The sequence below is a fragment of the Grampus griseus genome (genome assembly GCF_964374135.1).
Source record: "Grampus griseus genome assembly, chromosome: 19".
NCBI lineage: Eukaryota > Metazoa > Chordata > Mammalia > Artiodactyla > Delphinidae > Grampus > Grampus griseus.
Genome location: NC_139013.1, coordinates 17770412 through 17791105, shown reverse-complemented (window position 1 = coordinate 17791105; position 20694 = coordinate 17770412). Strand labels below are relative to the sequence as shown.

General features: G+C 42.1%; 1 protein-coding gene across 1 annotated transcript in view; it reads right to left on the bottom strand.

Moving 5' to 3' along the window:
- Nucleotides 1-331: 331 nt before the first annotated feature.
- The window catches only part of CEP89 (centrosomal protein 89), a 79308-nt gene continuing 58945 nt past the window's right edge, over nt 332-20694 (bottom strand). The window contains exons 15-19 of the mRNA XM_082677011.1: nt 15378-15545; nt 14433-14574; nt 10859-10948; nt 7143-7312; nt 332-2462 (exon numbers count right to left, since the gene is read on the bottom strand). Coding sequence (XP_082533137.1) covers nt 2222-2462; nt 7143-7312; nt 10859-10948; nt 14433-14574; nt 15378-15545 — 811 coding nt within the window. The 3' untranslated portion in view covers nt 332-2221. The remainder of the gene's footprint in view (nt 2463-7142; nt 7313-10858; nt 10949-14432; nt 14575-15377; nt 15546-20694) is intronic.

Below are 20694 nucleotides of genomic sequence, written 5' to 3'. Positions count from 1 at the left end.
TAACCATCTAAAGATTTCCATCCTGCTGGGATGAGCCCTGCGACTCTTTCTGATTCCTCCTTATTCTGTCACTTTCAGTATTTGCCTTATTTACCTTATTTATTAATAACCCTTTAAAAATTTCCACCTTGTTGGGAAGAGTCCCTTTGACTTTCCCCTCAGCTTCTTCCCATTCTCTTAATGTCCAAGGGAAATATAATGGGAGCCACATATGGGATTTAAAGTTTTCTAGTGGCCATATTTAAAAAAAAGTAAACCAAACCAAAAAACAAAACAACAAAAACAAAACAAAACCCACAACCAGGTGAAATCAATTTTAATAACATTTTATTTAACCCAATATATGCAAATGTTATCTCAACATAAAGCCAATATAAAAATTATTAGATATTTTAATTATTTTTTTCATAGTAAGGCTTAAAATCTGGTGTATATTTTATACGCCAGATGTGTTATAGCACATCTCAATCCGGATGCTGTATTTTCATCAGAAATACTTGACCTATATCTAGATTTCATAAAATTTATAGTTGAGAAGGCAGGTTCACCTACCCACATGCTCCAACACACACGTCAGTTTTCCCGTGATGCACTGAGACCCTGCTTGCTCTGGGAGCTCGTGTCTCTGGGCTTTTCTTCTGAGCACCTCGCACGCTCTATAATGATGTCTGCCTTCGTCACTACTGCTGTTCTCAACAAACGGTGCACATAGGTAAGCATCCACAACATACTGGCTGAATAAATATATTTATATCAAAATTAATAAAATCCAGAATTCCCCCCTCTCCTAAGAGTTAGAAGACCCGCTGGTCTACAGAGATGTAAGCTGTTGGAAGAGGGTGGGGTCTCTCCCATCTTCTCAGAGGTTGAGGGGCAAAGGCGTCACTTCTGATCCCTCCACTCCTCTGCACGGGACAACGGCAAGACAGGACAGCCCCCCAGCTGCTGTCACACCAAACGCACACCCACACTTGCGCCTGGACCCTCTCCACTCAGTCCTGACTTCCCCAGGGCTGCTTTTCAATAGTGCCAAAGGCAGCAGGGCTCACTTGGGTCCCGGGGTCATGTTTTCTAACTGCCTTGGGTTCCTTTCAACCTGATCAGGACCTTTCTAGAGCCACATGAAGACTCACGAGGACCAAGAGAGAATGGGACCAGTTGCTGCTCAGACTGGAAACCGGCAGGATGACAGGAGCCCCCCCACCAGCAGTCAGGCCTTACCGCCCACCCAACATCTAGCCCACCCAACCTCTTTTAAAATGTAAAAGAACAATGATGTTCTATGTCAACTTCCCACTTAGCAATCAAAGAACACATGTGTGTAACTTTTATGTATGACCAGGGACCAACGCTGGGTCTATCTGCACACCTGAAACCACATAGGCCTTAGCTATGAGGGGTTTGGTAAAAGGATATGACAGGGTTCTACCCTCCATACACTGTTTAGGATCCTTTGTAGCCTTCTTCCAGCATGCTGGGGACAAGCAGCCCTAGACAGCCGGCATTACCGCCAGGAGTCCCAGGAACGGTCCTGGAGGCAGGGGTGATCTACCTGAGGAGATGGCACAGGGTGGAGCTGGACTACGGCCCCGGCGTCCTTCTCGGTGGTGGCAGTGGGGCAGGGATCCCACCTTGGTGCTCAAAGTCAAGGCTCTCAGAAGGGGAGCGAGGTTACGTGGCCCCAGAAAAATTACCTTTCCAGGAGGACAGGGAAGGGCTCGGGGAGAGGGCAGGACAGATTTTGTACAACCTACTGGGGCACGAAGATCAGTACCTGTTTTTTGCCAAACAATAAAATATCACCCAGAGTGAATGCACAGGTCTCATCGCTGGGGCTTCCATCGACGGCTCAGCCAATGAAACTAACTCATCAAACACACAGGTTGAGAGCTCGGGCCTGCCCGCCCCTCCCTCTGGGGCTTTCCCAGCGCAGATCTAGGAGCCCGGAGACAGGCCAGCTTGCCAGGTCACCTGTTAGCCTGAGCAATGGATCTCACAGAGCCCGGCTCGGTGGCAATGGGGTCAGAGGACATGCACTGGCTAAATACAGTTCAGCAGCACATTTTTAAAATAAAGCAAAATGTAAAAAAGCAGGTTAAATTTCTGAGACAGTATTTCTTCCTTGCCCTGAGGAGAAGAAACGCTGCAGTGGTGGGCGGGAGTCTGCCCTCTCCTCCGCGCTCCCTGTCCTGCGTCGGGCAGACCTCTCCACAGAGGGGCCCTAGCCCAGGGGCTCCCGCAGACCCTGGTGGGAGGTGGGAGGCGGCTTCAGGTCACAGAAGCTGAAGCGGCAGCCGTCCTGCATGTCTCCCTGAGAGATGCCGTCCAGGCAGTGGTCCGCGAAAGCTCCGGTGTTGTCCCACGGGCCTGTCCTCTCCAGCGTGGCCTGGAGAAGTTCTCGGATCCTTCGGTTTTCCTTGGAGGTGGACTCCCAAACAACGTCAAGCTCACCTTCCATTTCTCTGAGAGAAATAAACAATATAAAGAAAAAGTTTAAAATAACACAATTTAAAAAATATTTATAGATCCCTTATGAATCCTAAAGTAGTGAGAAGCCAAGTGGAAGAATGTTTGAAGTCAGAGAACAGAGCCCACTGTGCGTGGGTTCTGAAGCAAAGATTCCCAGTGTCGAATGAAGCCCGATGTCCCCTGGAAATAGAAAAAAATACAAAGGCACAGGCTGAAAATGACGTCTTAGATTTCCTCTCTACATCCTGCCTTTTCTTCCATTTTGGCACCAGTGCACACACCCTTTGCTCTCCATGGCATTAATGTTACAAAAATAAAACACAATAACTGCAGTGGCTGACCTACAGTGCAACGGCCTGGCTGTGGGCGCCCACACAGCATGGGCCCTGTAGGCCTCTCCAGAGTCCCCACTGCGACCTGACCAACACTCAGACACCTTTCACAGCCTCCATCCACAGAGTCACTGATGGGCCCAGACACAGAGAGTGAGTGAGAGGGTGAGGAGGAGACCAACTGTGGAGAGTGAGGATCACAGCCCAGGTCACAGAGAAGACTGGCCCAGACCATGTGCCAGGAGGGCGAGTGTCCAGAGGGAACCAAGGCTGAGCCAGGACTGTGTGACGGGCCCCATGTGGGCAGCTGAGGAAACGGGGCAGGCAAGGTACACATGTCCTCACAGGGCTGTGGTCCACTGGGGGAGCAGACCAGATACCTGCCACCACCTCACATGAGCCCCATGGGGAGGGAAAAGCAAGCCTCAGCCTGAGAGGAGGAATGGGCCTCGTGCAGGACGGCAGGGCTGGGAAGGCCAGCTCTTTCACAGACACTGCCCGGTGGTTACGCAAAATGTTAGCAACTGGATTACCAGGTGGACTCAGCACTGTTGTTTAAAGAGGAGGACACCACAGAGATTCAGGGAGGCCAGTGACACATCCACTCGTCCAGTGTCACTTTCCTTGTGAACTGTTGTTTCCTTCCAAAGCCCATGATGCCCACTAATTACTCTATGTCTAAAAAATCTCCATGCTTCCATTTTCTGATGCAAAACACCCAGATGTTTGATACATTACATCATGATGATGTACAGTTAAACTCAAAACAAAGAGAGAAGGAAATCTCTAAGGGCGAAAAAAAAAAGAGGATTAAACTGAAACCACAGAGTTTGGCAAACAAAATGTTTGTATTGCTTTGAGGACGAAAGTCCATGCTAGAAACCCAGATTTCTGTAGAATGGAGACTAGTCTTGGGCGCATGCAAACTGGGTGCAACAGAAAACCACAGGGCTCACTCACATCCATGTTTCCCCTCTTCCTCCTAGCAACACTGTGAACTATGTGTCCCAGAATTAGGCAGGTAAGTGGATATATGTGAAGAACTCTCAAAGGAGGGATGGTTGGGTGGAAAAATCTGCCAATCTTCAAAAGAAATCTGCTCTGAGAGGCTCCTTGGGGACTGTAGCCACTGACTTGTTCTCAAATGAATCTGGGGTTTGAATATACACTGTTCCCCATTGTAGAGCATCCCCAGCCCCTGACTGGAGTGAACCAAGAGTAAAAAGACATTTTTGAGACAATCAGGGGAAAAACTCAGTGGATGAGTTAAAAGTACATTGGACACAACCAAAGAGAGAATTAATGAAGTGGAATATTGAGCAGAGGAAACCACCCAGAATGCAGCTCAGAAAAATATATTATTAAGAAATTATACGTTCATTGTAAATGTAATAATGGCATCGTGAAATTTTTTTTGGTTTTGGCCATGCAGCTTTCAGGATCTTAGTTCCCCGACCGGGGATCGAACCCAGGCCCTCAGCAGTGAAAGTGCAGGGTCCTAACCACTGGACCGCCAGGGAATTCCCTGTGAATATTTTTAAAGTCCTTTTGTATTTTAAAAACAGCATTACTGTAGATTCTTTTTTAAGTTAATAATAAAACTAAAGTGACTCCAGGTTTGGAAATGCTCTCTGGCACCAAAGAAAAGCAAATGCAAACCTGCTCTGGAGAAAACAGCCTCAGTCCAGGCCCCAGGACTCCACAGACTAAATGCAACCCACACGTGAGTTCACGGTAAAAAAATGACTGTACGTAGAACAATATAAGCCACACAGGGCAAGAGTCAACAAACCCAGATTTCAGACCCCCAAACTGCAGATAATGAAGCTGTCACACACAGAATATAAAATAACTAGGAATAACATGTTAAAAGAAATCAAAGATGTATTAAAGATAAGCAAAGACCAAAAATTTATTTTAAAAACGACTAGGCAGATTTTCCAAAGAACCAAACAGTACTTCTGAAATTGAAATATACAGTTGTTGAAATAAAAAACCTCCATGGCTAGGTTAAACAGTACATTGAACAAAACAGAACAGAGAACTAGTAAACAGAAATATTGAGAATTACCCAGAATGTAGACCAGAAAAACAAGGAGATAGAAAATGTAAAAGATAAGACACATGAAAAGATTCAATAAGAAGGTCTAACATACATTTAATATGAGTTCCAGAAGGAAATCTAGAAACAATGAGGGGAAAAGACTTATTTTAAGAGATAGATAATGACTGGTAATTCCCTGGTGGTCCAGTGGTTAGGATTCTGCACTTCCATTGCAGGAGGCACAGGTTTGATCCCTGGTCAGGGAATTAAGATCCCACAAGCCACACGGCACAGTCAAAAAAAAAAAGAGAGAGAGAGAGAGATAACGACTGAGAATCTTCTGGAAGTAATGAAAGACACAAAATCACAGATATAGAGAATAACTTATACCAAGCAGATAAGTGAAAAGAAATTCATAGTTAAATACAATGAAACTGCAGACTACAAGAGACAAAGGAGATCTTAAAATAGGCAAGAGAAATGATGGATCATCTAGTTTTAAAAATGACAAAAGAGTTCTCAACAGCAATAATGAAACAGAGAAGACAGTGGGATGTGCTGAGAGAATAGATTGTCAAGGTACCCAGCAAAAATCAACTCACAAGGATGAGGGCAAAATGCAGACATTTCCAGATAAACAAAAACTAAGAAAGCTTACTCTCACTAAAACTTCTAAAGCATGTACTTTTGGAAGGAGGAAAACAATCTGAGAAATAAGGTCTAAGATGCAAAAAAGAATAGTAAGCAAAGAAACTGGTAAACTCTAGGTAAATCAAAATAAAATAACTATATTGAAACTAGTAATATGTAATTTCTGGGGCTAAAAACAATGATATAAAATAGATCTTTGCTTTTCATCTTCACGTACCTGTATCTACATGTAATGACACTAGACACCAAGAGCATATAAACTGAGTGGGAAATAATTAGGTTAGAGCATTAGGTCTTGCATTTGCAGGTAGAGATGTAGAGGTGCTGATTAACTTTAGATTTTTGTTAATGTTAGGTATCCATATGAAATTTCAAGGGCAACCACTAAAAGAACATAAATAGAGTGTTTAACTTTCAAACCATTAAAGGGCAAAACATGGAATAAGGGAGAAAGTAAAAAACAAAGTTCCATTTTATTAACGCAATTCTAAACCTCCTGTCTGGCAAGAAAGTTGGTACCGGCCCAACTTTTACAAAGTGACCACTTATGGTGGTAAGAACTTCTGTGACTACAGAAAACCTGTTAGATAAGACTTCATTTTGCCTGGCATTAAGAAACATCTGGCTGATAGAAAACATAAACAGCTGTCTGCATTCTGTCTGGTAACAAATACACGGATTCTACTGTAACTTGAAGAAAATCACATTCGAGTGTCATGATGATTCTTCCACGTGCATCAGTTCACGTCCCAGTCTGTCAAAGACAACACAGCCATCCTGAAAAGGCCGACTTAAATGTGAACCCAAACTACGTGAGGGGACCACCAGGTTCACCTCCACAAAACATGCGCCATTCCCCAGGGTTTTCAATACACTGGCAATACCTCCTCTATCACACGTTTAAAGGACAAAGGTGTAACTGACAGAGTACCTTACAGCCACAGAGAACATGATATACCCATAATCTTATGACTGTGATCTTACAAAACGGGAAGAATCTGAAATTTAAAGTTCTCAGAAATGAGAACATAATGGCAGAAATAAAACATTTAATCAAAGATTAATAAAATCTCCCAAGAAAATGGAATAGAATAAAAATATCAAAGAGATGGAAAAGAGGGGGAAAAAGGGAAGGACAATGAGAGGACTGGATTGATTTAGGAAGTCCAATATTCAAACAACAGGAATTTTTAAAGGAGGGATTAAAGACCTGGGATCTACTGTACAGCACTGGGACTATAATTACCAGTGCTGTACACTGGAAAGTTGCTAAGACAGTAGATGTTAAATGTTCTCACCATAACAACAACAACAACAAAATGGTAATTACATGAGGTGAAGGATATGTCAACCTTATTGGGGTGATCATTTCACAATATATATGTATATCAAATCACACTGTACACCTCAAACTTATACAACGTTCTATGTCAATTGCTAGGGAAAATCTTGTCAAAGAAAAAAAACGAGGAGCAAATAAAAAAACCAATATTAAAATATATTTAATATTAAAATCAGATAAAACTAAAATGTAAAAACAAAAAAAAGCAATCAAATGAACAAATCAGGTCCAGAGGGTTTCACTGGAGGATTCTACCAAACATTCAAAAAACAAACACATGGCAACAGGGCTGGGGTGGCCAGACCTTTTCTGCTGCAGCGCCTGGTCCAGGACATCCTGCTTGTCCTGCAGCATCCGATGGAGGTGTCTCATCTCCTGCTGGTACTGAGCTGTCTTGCTAGCAAAGTCTTCCTGCTGCTCTGTCAGACGGTGACTGATGTCACCCATCTTCAGGGCCGCCTGCTTCCTGTACCCCTGGGGGAGGAGGATGATCTCTGAGTGAGGGGGTGCTGCCCGTGGCCCAGGCGAATAGCTTTGTGGATGCGTTCCCTCTCCACTCCTTGGCCTGTCAGAGGCCCTGAACTGAGTAAGCCCTGGGCAAGTCTGATCTGAGAGGGCAAGTCTGGATCACAAAAGTCACATAAAGTAATAAAAGAATTTCAAGTATAATAAAACCAAATTTCTGACTTGCATCGTGCCTAGTTTTTTATATGCCACAAATAAAAATTAAAACAGAAGGACCTGGCAAGGTCTGTCATACTCTATTGGTAAACAGGTGACTGAGATAAAAGCCTGATTCACTTACTTTCCTTCTTACATTTTTATTGTATAGTTCTTACGGTTAATAGATTTCCCTCAGAGCATTTCCAAAACTGTTGTCACATGGATTCTGACGTGTAGTTCCCATAGGTTCAGTTCTCATTAGAAATTATGACATTCAATTTATACATCTCCTCTGACCCAAGAGTTAGTTTACTATACAGTTTTTACATTTCCAGGTGAAAGAACATTTTCTGCTCTCTGATTTTGTTGATTAATTTCTGGTATTTATCTTTTTGATCAACAAATGTCTGCCTTATTTCTACTTTAGGGGTTTATTGAGGCTTTTTCTTTTTTTTTGGTAGCCAGTCTATGATCAATTTTTGTGATTGTTCTGTATGTGTGTGTGTATATACACACACACACACACACATATACACACATAAATAAACCTTATAGATTATGTTGTAAAATCTTCTATATTCTTACTTTCGTATAACTTCTTGATCTGTCTTAGACCAAGAGAAGCGGATCACAGCTCCTATTATCACTAAGTTTCCATTTCCCCTTGTATCTCCTGTAGTTTATAAAATTTGCTGCTGTGTTATTTAGTACGTAGGCATTCATAAGTACTATGTATTATTAACTGTAGTCTTTAGCATTATCAAGCCCTCTCCTTTTTTTTTTTTTTTGGTCTCATTTAGTGCTTTTGGCCTGAACTCTCTCTTGGCGGATGTAAAGATCGCAACTATGCTTTGCTTTTGTTTGCATAAACCTGAATTATCTTCACTCATCCTTTTATTTTTCATCTTTCTGAAACACTGCTCCTGACTGTCTCTTGGTTCTGGCATGTAATAGTGTTTTCCTCTATAATATAATCTAAAATTGTTTCCCGTTAATGGGTGAATTCAGCTCATTTATATTTTCTATAGGGCAGATTTGTTTGCCTCGATTTTATCTTATGTTTCATTGTTTTATCTACACACATTTTTAAAGACTTTAATGTAGTCTGTTTTCTTTGCTCTTTTTTGCTATTAAGGAATGAATCTCTTTTGCTTCTTGTGGTTACTTTGATTTTTATGCCTTTATATTACATGTCCTTCGTCCCCTTATTCATTAAAGTAGCATAATGTTAGCTCCTGACAATCTTTTCTTCACTCTTCTCCTACTTAAATATGCTTAAGCTCCTCCTACTGAAGTTTTCATCTTTAAATGATATCCTTTGACCTCAGTTATTACAGGTGACGCAATCAGCAAGTTCATTCTACTTTCTAACTTCCTTCCCCCTTTACCTATCGTTTTTGCCTTGGTTGTATTCCTTCTACATTGTCAGGTTGTAGTATGTCTACATGTAGTTGCATCAGCCTTACCCCTGCTTTTTTAAAGGCTCAGTTCACAGTTAAGTATATCCTTTGCTCATGAGCAGTACTCTTCTGAAATGTGCCCAACCATTTCTTGGCTGAACTCAAGCTGACGGATCCTTAGGAAAGGTTTATAGAAAAAATGTTCCAGAGTCCTTATATGGTCACAGCTGTCTGAAGAGCAGCCTGGTTGGATGAAAACATCCTTGAATATTCATAGATGGAACTCCACTGTTCTCTGGCATTCAGTGTTGTCGTTGAGAAGTGTGACGCCAACATGATTTTCTTTTTCTTATGTCCTGGTCTTTTGCTTGGGTGTCCGAGGTATTCTTTCTTTATCTTGAAGTCACAGGTCTTGATGTCAATTTTCTAGGGCCATCCTGGGTCAGTTTTTCATAGGTACTTAATGTGCCCTTTCAATATGTAGATTCAACTCTTCATTTATTTCAGAAAATTTTATGAATAAAAACTCTTAAGAATTATTCTTTGGAGCAGGATAAGTACCATTGTTTTGACTTCTGCTTTAGGTAAATTGCATCCCTATCACTTTCTACTAGTGTCCCTGTCACCTCTGAATTTTGACAAGCCTTTTCCAGGTCTCTTCTCCTCACTTTCCCAGAGATCCTGCCCTATCTGACCTGGATCTGGCTCACAGATTTCTTCTCTGGGTGACTGGGTGGAACTTTTTTATTTTTACTGCGCTTATTCAGTTGAACAATAATGAGACAAATTCCCAAGACAAGGCCAACCGCTCTGAAGATCAGACCTTCTCTTTGGGAAATAAAAGCCAACAGGAAAACCAGGAAAAAAAGAACAAACTGCAACTGCTCTTTATTACTCATAATACTTCTATGCAGATTCCCATCATTAATAGTGTGGTATAGTCCTTCTAGCCTTTCTGATGCAGAGTTGAGATACTGTTTTCTATACTGCCTTTGATCTTGTTACATTTTTTAAATTGTAAAATATATTATTTAATTCCCCCAATAGTTATTGAATTAATTGAATACTATGCACCAGGTGCGATTCTAGGTGCTTGGGATATACCAGTGAACAAAAAACAGAAAAAGAGAAAAAATCCCTTCACTTGTTATCCTGGTCAGAATAGACAACCAGTAACCAACAAACATAATCAATAAATTACGTAGTCTGTTGAAAGGTGATGCTGTCTCTGGAAGAAATAACAAAGCAAGGATAGAGCCCAGAGATATTTCTGTGTCTTTTTCTGTTTTTAAACAGCTGCATGGTATCTTATTGTGTAGATGAACTGAAGGTTACTGAATGAATGGAGAGGTGCTATTCCTTCTTATTATTTTTTTGGCTGCACCACACAGCATGCAGGATCCTTAGTTCCCTGACCAGGGATCAAACCCGTGCCCCCTGCAGGGGAAGCACGGAGTCTTAACCACTGGACTGCCAGGGAAGTCCCGAGAGGTGCTTTTTAAAAAAAATTTTATTTAATTAATTAATTTATTTTTGGCTGTGTTGGGTCTTCATTGCTGCATGCAGGCTTCTCATTGCAGTGGCTTCTCTTGTTGCAGAGCACGGGCTCTAGGTGCGTGGGCTTCAGTAGTTGTGGCACGCGGGCTCAGTAGTTGTGGTTCACAGGCTCTAGAACACAGGCTCAGTAGTTGTGGCACACGGGCTTAGTTGCTCCGCGGCATGTGGGATCTTCCTGGACCAGGGCTCGAACCCGTGTCCCCTGCATTGGCAGGCGGATTCTTAACCACTGCACCACCAGAGAAGTCCGAGAGGTGCTATTTCTGCCAGAGAAACCCAATACTGCTTTACTCTGTGGATGATCAGTGATACATACATGCAAAATGGGTCATTTTCTTAAACATGGAAATCTGACCCTGGGAAGCCCATTCCCATTAGGAGTGGCTAAATGTCCACTTACCTTGACTTTTTCCTCCAACCTTCCCAAGCGAATATTGCCTTCAATGATTTTGTTGAGAACTCCATGCTTCTCACTTTCTAAACATTTAGCCTACAGAGTAAACTGGAAAAAAAAACAATGGGCTCTTAGTTTAACAGGAAAATTAAAATAATAAAACATCTTCTGCTGAGAGTATTACTACAAAGAGTATTACCATTCTGCCACTCGTCCTGGTCTGACACCTCTCCAGCCCCCCACCTCCAGATTCCTATCCCCTGTGTGAGGGCTGTGGGCAGAACTTGGACCAACAGCTGAGGAGGGCAAGAGCCGGGAACGGCAGTCTGGGTGCCCCTTCTGGGTACAACTGGAAAATCTGAGCCCCTCAAACAAGGGGGATGTGGCTTCCAGGACACTTCTCTATTCTTGGGGAATATACCATTCCTTCCATCATATCCAAGGAACAAGTGCCAACATGCAAATAAACTTCTCACTGGACTATCTGAATAATTAACAAAATTAAGGATAACTTGAGATGAACACACAATGCCATTCTCCAAACCAAATGTGACGGGCAGTAGATCAAAGAGGGATGTCACTGAAGTGGAATGATTTAGATTAATATCCAGATGGGACATGGACTACTACACACTATAAATTAACCATTTCAAATGGTAAAATTTTTTTAAAAAGTAAAGGGGAGCATTCCTTCTAAGGTAGTACAGTAGTGACAAGTGAGTTTCTAGAAAGGAAAACTAAGACCCAGGGAATTAAACTTGCTGCAAGTCACATGGAAACCCATCCTAAAGGGATTTGGAATGAAGATGCCAGTATCAATAAATTACTGTACAGGGGGCTCTCACGAGGCCCAGGAGACCAGGACAGGGTAAGGTGAGGGTGCACGGCCAACAGTCCCACGACAGGGCAGAGGCAGCCAGTACCACCCCCGAACCCCAGCTACAGAGGCTGGTCTTGGGGCTGCCAGGGGCAAGGAGCCTGCAGGGCCAAGGGGACAGCAGTCCGCGTGCACACTGAGGTCCCTCATGGTGGGTGGAGCCAGGGCAGGCTGAGAGCAGCTCCCCCAGCATCTGGAGGGTCTGAAGATTCTAAATCTGAGCCTGGCTTTCAGGCCATAAATAACAAAGGTCAAGGCGGGAGGAGAGAACACATTTTATTAATAGTCTGTTGGCTTAATCTGTAACTTTTAAGTATTTGGACAAGCAGTATATGGCCTCCATTTGTATGTCCATCCTGGGTCCACAAATATGAGGAGTGAGCCTAAGGGGACCGTCTGATGGTCGAGGAGGCTCTTGACTTCATCACGGGAGCCTGGGATGCTCTCTGGCCCAAATAGGAGGTACAGGGCCTGCCTCCTGGGGGAACCAGCGTGTCCCACCCTGTACACAAGATGGCCCTGACACGAGGCAGCCAGGCTCCCATGAGTGTTTGCTGGATGAGTGCGTTTGCTTGGCACTTTCCATCTTTCAACAAGCTTTTGTGTTGCCCTCGATATCCCAGTGGGTAAGCTCAGGAGATACAGCAGAAGAGGAAATGGGCACTCAGCACTGGTACAGAACATGCCAGAGACCTCAGCACTTGGGTTGGGATAGTGACCTCTCAGGAGGGTACTACTGGTTCAGGAGGTCTGAATGCTTTTAAGGGTCCTACCATGGCATGTCAAAGTCAAATTGCCTCTAAAAGCCTCGGGGAAGGGCTCAGAAATCACCAGTAATGTATAGCCACACGTACCACGCTCCTACCAGCAACTACTATGATTTAAAAAAAAATTTGTAACATTAATATAAGTGCAAAATGGAGTCTCAAGACTGGCTTAATTAGCATTTCTTTTATTACAAGTAAAGATCAACATTTTGCACCAAGAGCTGTATACTATTTATATGTCCTCTTATGTAAATAATGGCTAAAAGCCTGTGTCCATTTTCCTAAGGAGGAACTTAACATCTTTCTAACAGATGGGAATAAGCCTGTGACACATCCTGACAGACTCTCTGCCCCTCAATCACCCTGAGGAAGGGTGGAGTTACCTCCAAGTTGGCTGATTTCTGACCCTTACAGAAAGTCTGCTGGGCTCTTGGAATGACATGCATTAAATTATTACTTCTAATCCTATGCCACCAGAGATCTGCAGCACTGCTTAAAGAAACATGTTTCAATGTACATAAGCAATATGTATTCAAAGTAGAAAAATCACAAAATGCAGATAGGTAAAAAAGATTTTTAAAAAAATCACCTGTCACTTCACCATTTGGAGATACAGTTATCTAACTCATTGTTCTATTTTGTGGTAAATTCTATCAGACTCTTCTCAACACATAGCTTGGCACAGCATCTGTCTCCTTTAACTGCATGATCTGCTGTAGACATCTTTTAAAATCAGTGTGGAGATGTGAGATCACGCCCACAGCATCACTCTTGCTGGCTGAGCAGCGCTCCACCATCAAGGGCAGGGGTCCCCAACCCCTGGGCCACAGACTGGTACTGGTCCACGGCCTGTTAGGAGCCGGGCTGCACAGCAGGAGGTGAGCGATAGGCGAGCGAGCGAGTGAAGCTTCATCTGTATTTACAGCCGCTCCCCATCGCTCACATCACCGCCTGAGCTCCACCTCCTGTCAGATCAGTGGCGGCATTAGTTTCTCATAGGAGCGCGAACCCTACTGTGAACTGCGTGTGCGAGGGATCTAGGTTGCACACTCCTTATGACAATCTATTGCCTGATGATCTGAGGTGGGGCTGAGGTAGTGATGCTAGCGCTGGGGAGTGGCTCTAAATACAGATGATCATTAGCAGAGAGGTTTGACTGCACAGAGACCATAATAAATGAATTGCTTGCAGACTCATATCAAAACCCTGTCAGTGAGTGGCAAGTGCAAACAAGCCCAGGGCTCCCACTGATTCTGCGTTATGGTGAGTTGTATAATTATTTCATTATATATGACAATGTAATAATACTAGAAATAAAGTATGCAATAAATGTAATGCACTTGAATCATCCTGAAACCATCCCCTGCCCACCCCGGTCCACGGAAAAATTGTCTTCCATGAAACCGGTCCCTGGTGCCAAAAAGGTTGGGGACCGCTGATCTGGGGACCACCAATAATGGACTCAATTCCTTTCCTCAGGACTGGTGCCACTAGAAACAATGTGGGATGAGTACCCCTGGAGCTACCTCTTTGTGCCCTTTAAACTGTGTCACTGGGACGAACTCTATTTAACCTGTCTAGGATTCCTACGTCTCATCTTCAAACAGGGACTACATTAAGACAACTTTACAGAGAGAATATAAGGATGCACCTGTGTGTGTAATAGCGGCCTTATGACTACTGTTCCCAGTTGAATGGACTGATTCCCTTAGTTTACCTTCTAAAATATCATTTGCCAGTATTTAAAAGTTTGGGTTATTTGCCTTTCAAAACTGTTTTTCACTGATGGTTGAAAAATAAAATTTTGGAGAACTTGAACATTTATGGTTGAAATGTAAAAAGACGCAGCTTTTTGTGGATCATTACAAACAAAAACCTTTAAAATTATGTTTGCATATTAACTTGCAGCATACTTGAAGTAACTGAGGAAACTTACCAAATACATAAGATTGTCACGTTCTTGGGTTATATTCTCTGCCAGGACAACAAGATTTGCCAGGTACTGGTGAGCAGACATTTCGTTCTCCATGGCTTTTTCCACCTGCTTTTTGAAGACATCAATTTTCTTTTGAGATCTCCTAGAGAGGTCCCCCAAATGGTGGAATAAAAAATTCATTAGCCTGCGTGGCCAGGGCATAGTGAATATCTGTATCATAAAAATAGCAAGCATGTTATCATTTAAGTGTATTTTGCAGCAACCTAAATCTTCTATTTAGTTTCAAGGTGAGAAGAGGTAACTGAATTTAAAGGAAGCATAATTACTGACTCCAAGCCAAATCAATAGGAATCACAAAATGCTTAACACACTTAACAGACTAATACATATTATTCTATTAATTTTTTGGCTTGTGTTCTTTAAAAGATATTTTTGAAAAAGGAATCCAGTAATCTCTGGATTAGACCTTTGGGAAACACTTAGTAAAGAATTTCTAGAACTTGCAGAGTCCTAGGGTCAGCATTATGACTATCAACCGTAATTGAACAATAATGTTCGTCATATTTTAACGTTTTTTTTTTTTTTTTTTCGGTACACGGGCCTCTCACTGTTGTGGCCTCTCTCGTTGCGGAGCACAGGCTCCGGACGCGCAGGCTCAGCGGCTATGGCTCACGGGCCCAGCCGCTCCGCGGCATGTGGGATCTTCCCGGACCGGGGCACGAACCCGTATCCTCTGCATTGGCAGGTGGACTCTCAACCACTGCGCCACCAGGGAAGCCCGATGTTGGTCATATTTTATATGTTGGTATTTAATAATCTCATTTATCCCTTTCCATTTCATTGCCAATATTAGAAAAAGAAAAGATAAAGAATATGAAATAGAATATTCAATTGTCTTTTTTAACTATTAAAAAAAAAAAACAGCTTAAGAAAAAAAAAACCCACCTATTTATTTTCTGTGCCTTTTCGAGTTCAGCTTCCAGCGCCTTGTTTTTAGCCATCAGATTTTTCTTCTCTAATAGCAGGCTCTTTTTCTGCACTTGCAGGGCTGCCAACTTTTCCATCAACTCTTCCATCTCAGCGTTTTCTTTCTCTTCTTCCTTCTGCAACTGGCTGATGGACAAAAACATCACAAGCCTGTACCCAGTACACCGAGGTTAAGTGAAGCAGCCACTGCCGGGCAGTGACAGCACAGCCTTCCGGCCTGGGTGGGCCCTTTGGAGGCCTCTGTGGGAGCATCGTCATCCAGTCCCTGGCAGAGCTGGTGGGGAGCTCCCGGAGGGCGGCAGAGAGGGGGTAGCTGGTACACACTGCTTTGACGGTAATGATTTAATCCCTTTTTCTGCCCACCATTTTTGCTTATGTCTGTGTGTGTATGTGTATTGTGTGTGTATATATACACACTTATTTATACTCCCTCCAGAAAGAATTTAAGACAGCTTAATTTTTTACATAGTTATAATTGCCCCTCCTTAAATCCTAATGCTAAAACAAGTTTTATTTCATACTAAAATAATTATGTTTTTCTGATAAAAGAAACAAAAACAAGGAGGGCATACAATCAATATATAACTCTGGCAAAATGATGCCTGAGAGAAGAGTTATGCCTTCACTGGTTCTCTCGGTCAATTTTCACAAAATAACTGAGACCGAATAGGTAGGGCCACACACACAGAGGCTGCCCAGCATTCTGAGCAATGGGGCCTCCCAGGGTACCACGTGGGGTTTACTACTTCCTGGCTGGCTGGCTGGCTGGCTAGTGAACAAGCCTCACGCTGCATGTGTTTGGGGTCTGCCTCACTTGCCACACAATTTCAATGACCAGCCTCGGTTGGCTCCCTGAACACTCAGTCAGGAATTTTCCAGTTTCCACTGCTCTCTAGTTTACTACTTTTAGTTAGTCAAAGAGCAGAGGACACACCTGGACAAAACCCACAGAGTTGGGGTTTGAATTAAACTCATCTTTTATCTTTTTTCTTTGCTGCATTTTGTTTTGAGTTTAGAATTTTATTTAAAGGTATTTTTGCCACTTACCTGACACCAAAATCAATCAGTTCACAAAATCAGTCAAAAAGTTCACAATGAAAAGCAACCAAAGACAATAGGAAATGCTGGGAAAGTGCTGGTGGGTGTGCACAGCCGCCTCAGAGAACAATATGTCAAAATCTAGAAAATGCATTTACACTACGGCCAAACAATGCCACCTCTAGGTATGTATTTAGGGAAACCGATAAACTGTACAAGAAAGTTTACTGGGGCATTGCTTAAAGGAACAAACTTAGAAACAATTTAAACTTCCATTAATAGGCTAAGTAAAATGCAGTATTTCATATGATGGAATACCACCATGCAGTTAAAAAGAATAAACTCTCGGACTTCCCTGGTGGTGCAGTGGTTAAGAATCCACCTGCCATTGCAGGGGACATGGGTTCGAACCCTGCTCCGGGAAGATCCCACATGCACTGGAGCAACTGAGCCGGCGAGCCACAACTACTGAGCCTGTGTGCCACAACTACTGAAGTCCGTGCACCTAGAGCCGGTGCTCTGCAACAAGAGAAGCCACTGCAATGAGAAGCCCACGCACCGCAACAAAGAGTAGCCCCTGTTTGCCGCAACTAGAGAAAGCCTGCGCGCAGCAATGAGGAACCAATGCAGCCAAAGGAAAAAAAAAAAAAGAATAAACTCTATGTATCTATCTCAACATGGAAAGATGTTTGAAAACTGAGTGTAAAAAGCGAAGATACGAAAAGTATGAATTCACTTATGAACACATAAAACACACCAAAAAAATACTATGTCATTCATGGATACATGTAGAAATAAAAAATAGATTGGAAATATAATTCCAAGTTTATGATAGTGATTGCTTTTGGAAAGCCAGGGAAAACAATGGGACTAAGGATGGTGGTTAAAAGGGGCTTCAGCTGTATTTCTAACAATATAGTTCTTAAAACAAACAAAAAAAGGTGGAAACAATTTGCACACACATACAAAAAGTTAACACTTAATATTTGGTGGGAGAAATAGTTGATTAAAAAAATTTTTTTTAATAAAATGTGTCCTATTCTATCCCTAGAGTCTCACTCCTCAGAAGAAACTTCTGCTGACCATTTCTGATTTTAGTTCCTCTGGTGAAAAACCATGACTTAAATTTTTAAATTGTGAAATGTAATATAGAAAACTATACAAACGGTAAATGCATATTTTAACAAACAATTATAGTGAACACCCACATAATTACCACACAGGTCAAGAAACAGAACACTTCTGGTACCCCAGACACTCCCATGTGTTCCCTCCCACGCCCCCAGTCATAGAGTCCCTCCTTAATCATCTCTATAGTGTCATCGTCTATCTACGCATCACTACAGCTTAGTTCAGTTTGCCAGTATTGGAACCAGATATAAAGGGAACCAAGACCCATTCATAGGTGCACAAAGGGACTATATGTACTTTAGTGTCATTACGCCTATGAGACTCACCCGTCTTTTTGTGTGGCTATAGAATATTTCGTTGTATCAGTATACCAAACACTATACATTCGTTTTCCTGTTGACAGTCACTTGGGCTATATTCTGCACACACACTTGCAGGATTCTCTAGGGCAGTGCGACTCAAAGTGTGGTCCTCAGATGGGCAGTCTCCAGCTGTCACTCATCCACAAGATAAGCACAGAAACTGAGAAAATGGCTCCAAAACTTTTATAGCATTTCAACGTTGCTGTGACATCTGGGCAGTCTGAGGTGAGGGCACGCATTCTGCTGAACAGCAGCTTGGGTGTTGTCACGTTTGCAGAGAGAGAAGCGTGTGGTAGGAGCCGCATACTTGTCAGGTGCAGCAGGAATACATAACAATTTATAATTTTAAGATTAATTTATCAACTGTAACTCAAGAATATATAAAAACCAGAATTCATTTATTTCACTGAAAAATAATTTAACTATTATTTTACTGGACACACTGACATGGATTTACGATAAAGGGTTAAAGAAGAAGACTGAAAATACAAAGACTTCTTTCTGCTTCCAGCCAAGACAGAGTTACAGAGACCAGATTTATTCAGCTAGAAAACCAGGCAAAACATAAGAAACAACAGTTTTCAGACTTTGGACAATAGGCAGTACAGGACTGTGATCCCTGAGAGGGAAATAACAAGGTGAGTACTACGACTGCTCCAGCTTACTGCCTGGCTGCAGTACAGGGAGGGAAAACCCAAACCAAACCCAGTGGACTTGCTGAGTTGAGGAGTCAGAGATCAGAGATCAGAGATCAGAGCGGCCAAGGCAGGTAGAAGTTGTGGGCAGAGAGGAGGGAGTGACAGGGAGAGAGGAAGGGCTCTGGAGATCTTTAGGCGGGCTCACCACCAGTCTTTGGCTGACTACTGATCTGCACATGTATGAGAGGAAACTACCTGAGGCCGAGGAAAGAACCACGAGAAACAAGGAGGCAGAAAAATTCCTGACATTCACCAAGAACTGGGAATAGTGCAGGAGCCCACCAGCCAGAGTAGAAAGACCTTATCATATAAGGGGGATTGGCGATAACCCTCAGAAGGGTATTACTGCCTTTGTAGTAGGGTTAAACTAGCCCTGACTAAAGGCTGCTTTGGGCCTACCCTAAAAAAAGCAAGCTTTGAAAGAATCCAACTACTGTCTAGTAACATAAGTGTGCACTAGGACAAAATGTAACACTATTCAAAGCGATGCACTAAATCTAGCATCCAGCAACACAAAATCTACAATAGTCAATATCCAGTCAAGCATGGGAATAAGCAATAAAATAGGGTCCATGATCAAGAGGGAAAAAAATAATCAACAGAACGGATGCAGAAGTCAGAGAGATGATGGCATATAATAGAGAATAACAGCATGGGGAGGAGAGAAATGAAAACTACAAAAAAGACTCAAATGGATCTTCTAGTGATGGAAAAAAACAAGTGGAAGACGTAAACAATACGTTGGATGAGAATAGAAAGATTAGACGCTACAGAAGAAAAGATTAGTGAACTGGAAGACAAGCAATATAAACTACCCATTTCAAGCACAGAGAGAAACAAGAGCAGGAAAAAGAAATGGACAGAGCATCAGAGGCCCATGAGACAGTATCAAGTGGTCCCAGGAGGAGAGATGAGAGAGGGAAAAATAGAAAAGAATATGGAAGAAATAACGGCTAAATTATTTCTAAATCTGATGAAAAATATATATCCACAGCCCAAGAAGCTCAATCAACCTAAAGCTGAATAAACATAAAGAAACCACACCAAGGTACATCCTAAGTAAATGCTAAAAACCAGCAACAAAGGAAAATTATTAGAAGAAGCCGAAGAGAAAAGACATCACTGTTCAGAAGAACAAAGATAATAACCACTGCAGATTTTCATTAGACACAACGCAAGACAGAAGGCTATAGAGAACACCTTTAAACTGAATGGGAAAAAACTCCAAAACCAAAAACCCGTCAACTTGGAATCTTTACCCAGTGAAATTATCAATAAAGTTTAATGATTTTTCCAATAAAAGTACTGTGAATCTTTCTATTCCTTTCTATTTGTGATGCTTTGTAGATAGCTCTTTCCTTCCTCGTTTCTTTCCCTTTTTTTTGGGGGGGGGTCTTTTTCAAAATCTCATTTTCTACATATTTATTCCTACAAAGAAATACAATCGATTTTTGTAAATTGACTTTGTTTCTACCAATGTTGCAAAAATTCATTATTATTTCTATTTTTATTGAAGCATAGTTGATTTACAATGTTGTGTTAATTACTGCTGTACAGCTAAGTGACTCAGTTATATGCATATACATGCTTTTTCATATTCTTTTCCATTATGGTTTATCACAGAATTGAATATAGTTCCCTGTGCTATGCAGTAGAACCTTGTTGTTTATCCATTCTATATAAACCAGTTTGCATCTGCTAACCCCAAACTTCCAATCCATCCCTCTCCCACCCCCCTCCCCCTTGGCAACCACCAGTCTATTCTCTATGTCCGTGATTCTGTTTGTGTTTCACAGATAAGATAGGTTCATTTGTGTCATATTTTGAATTCTACACATAAGTGATATCATATAGTATTCGCCTTTCTGACTGACTTAGTATGATAATCTCTAGTTGCATCCATGTTGCTGCAAATGGCATTATTTTGTTATCATTTTTATGGCTGAGTAGTATGCCACTGTATATATGTACTACATCTTCCTTATCCATTCACCTGTTGATGGACATTTAGGTTGTTTCCATGTCTTGGCTATTGTGAATAGTGCT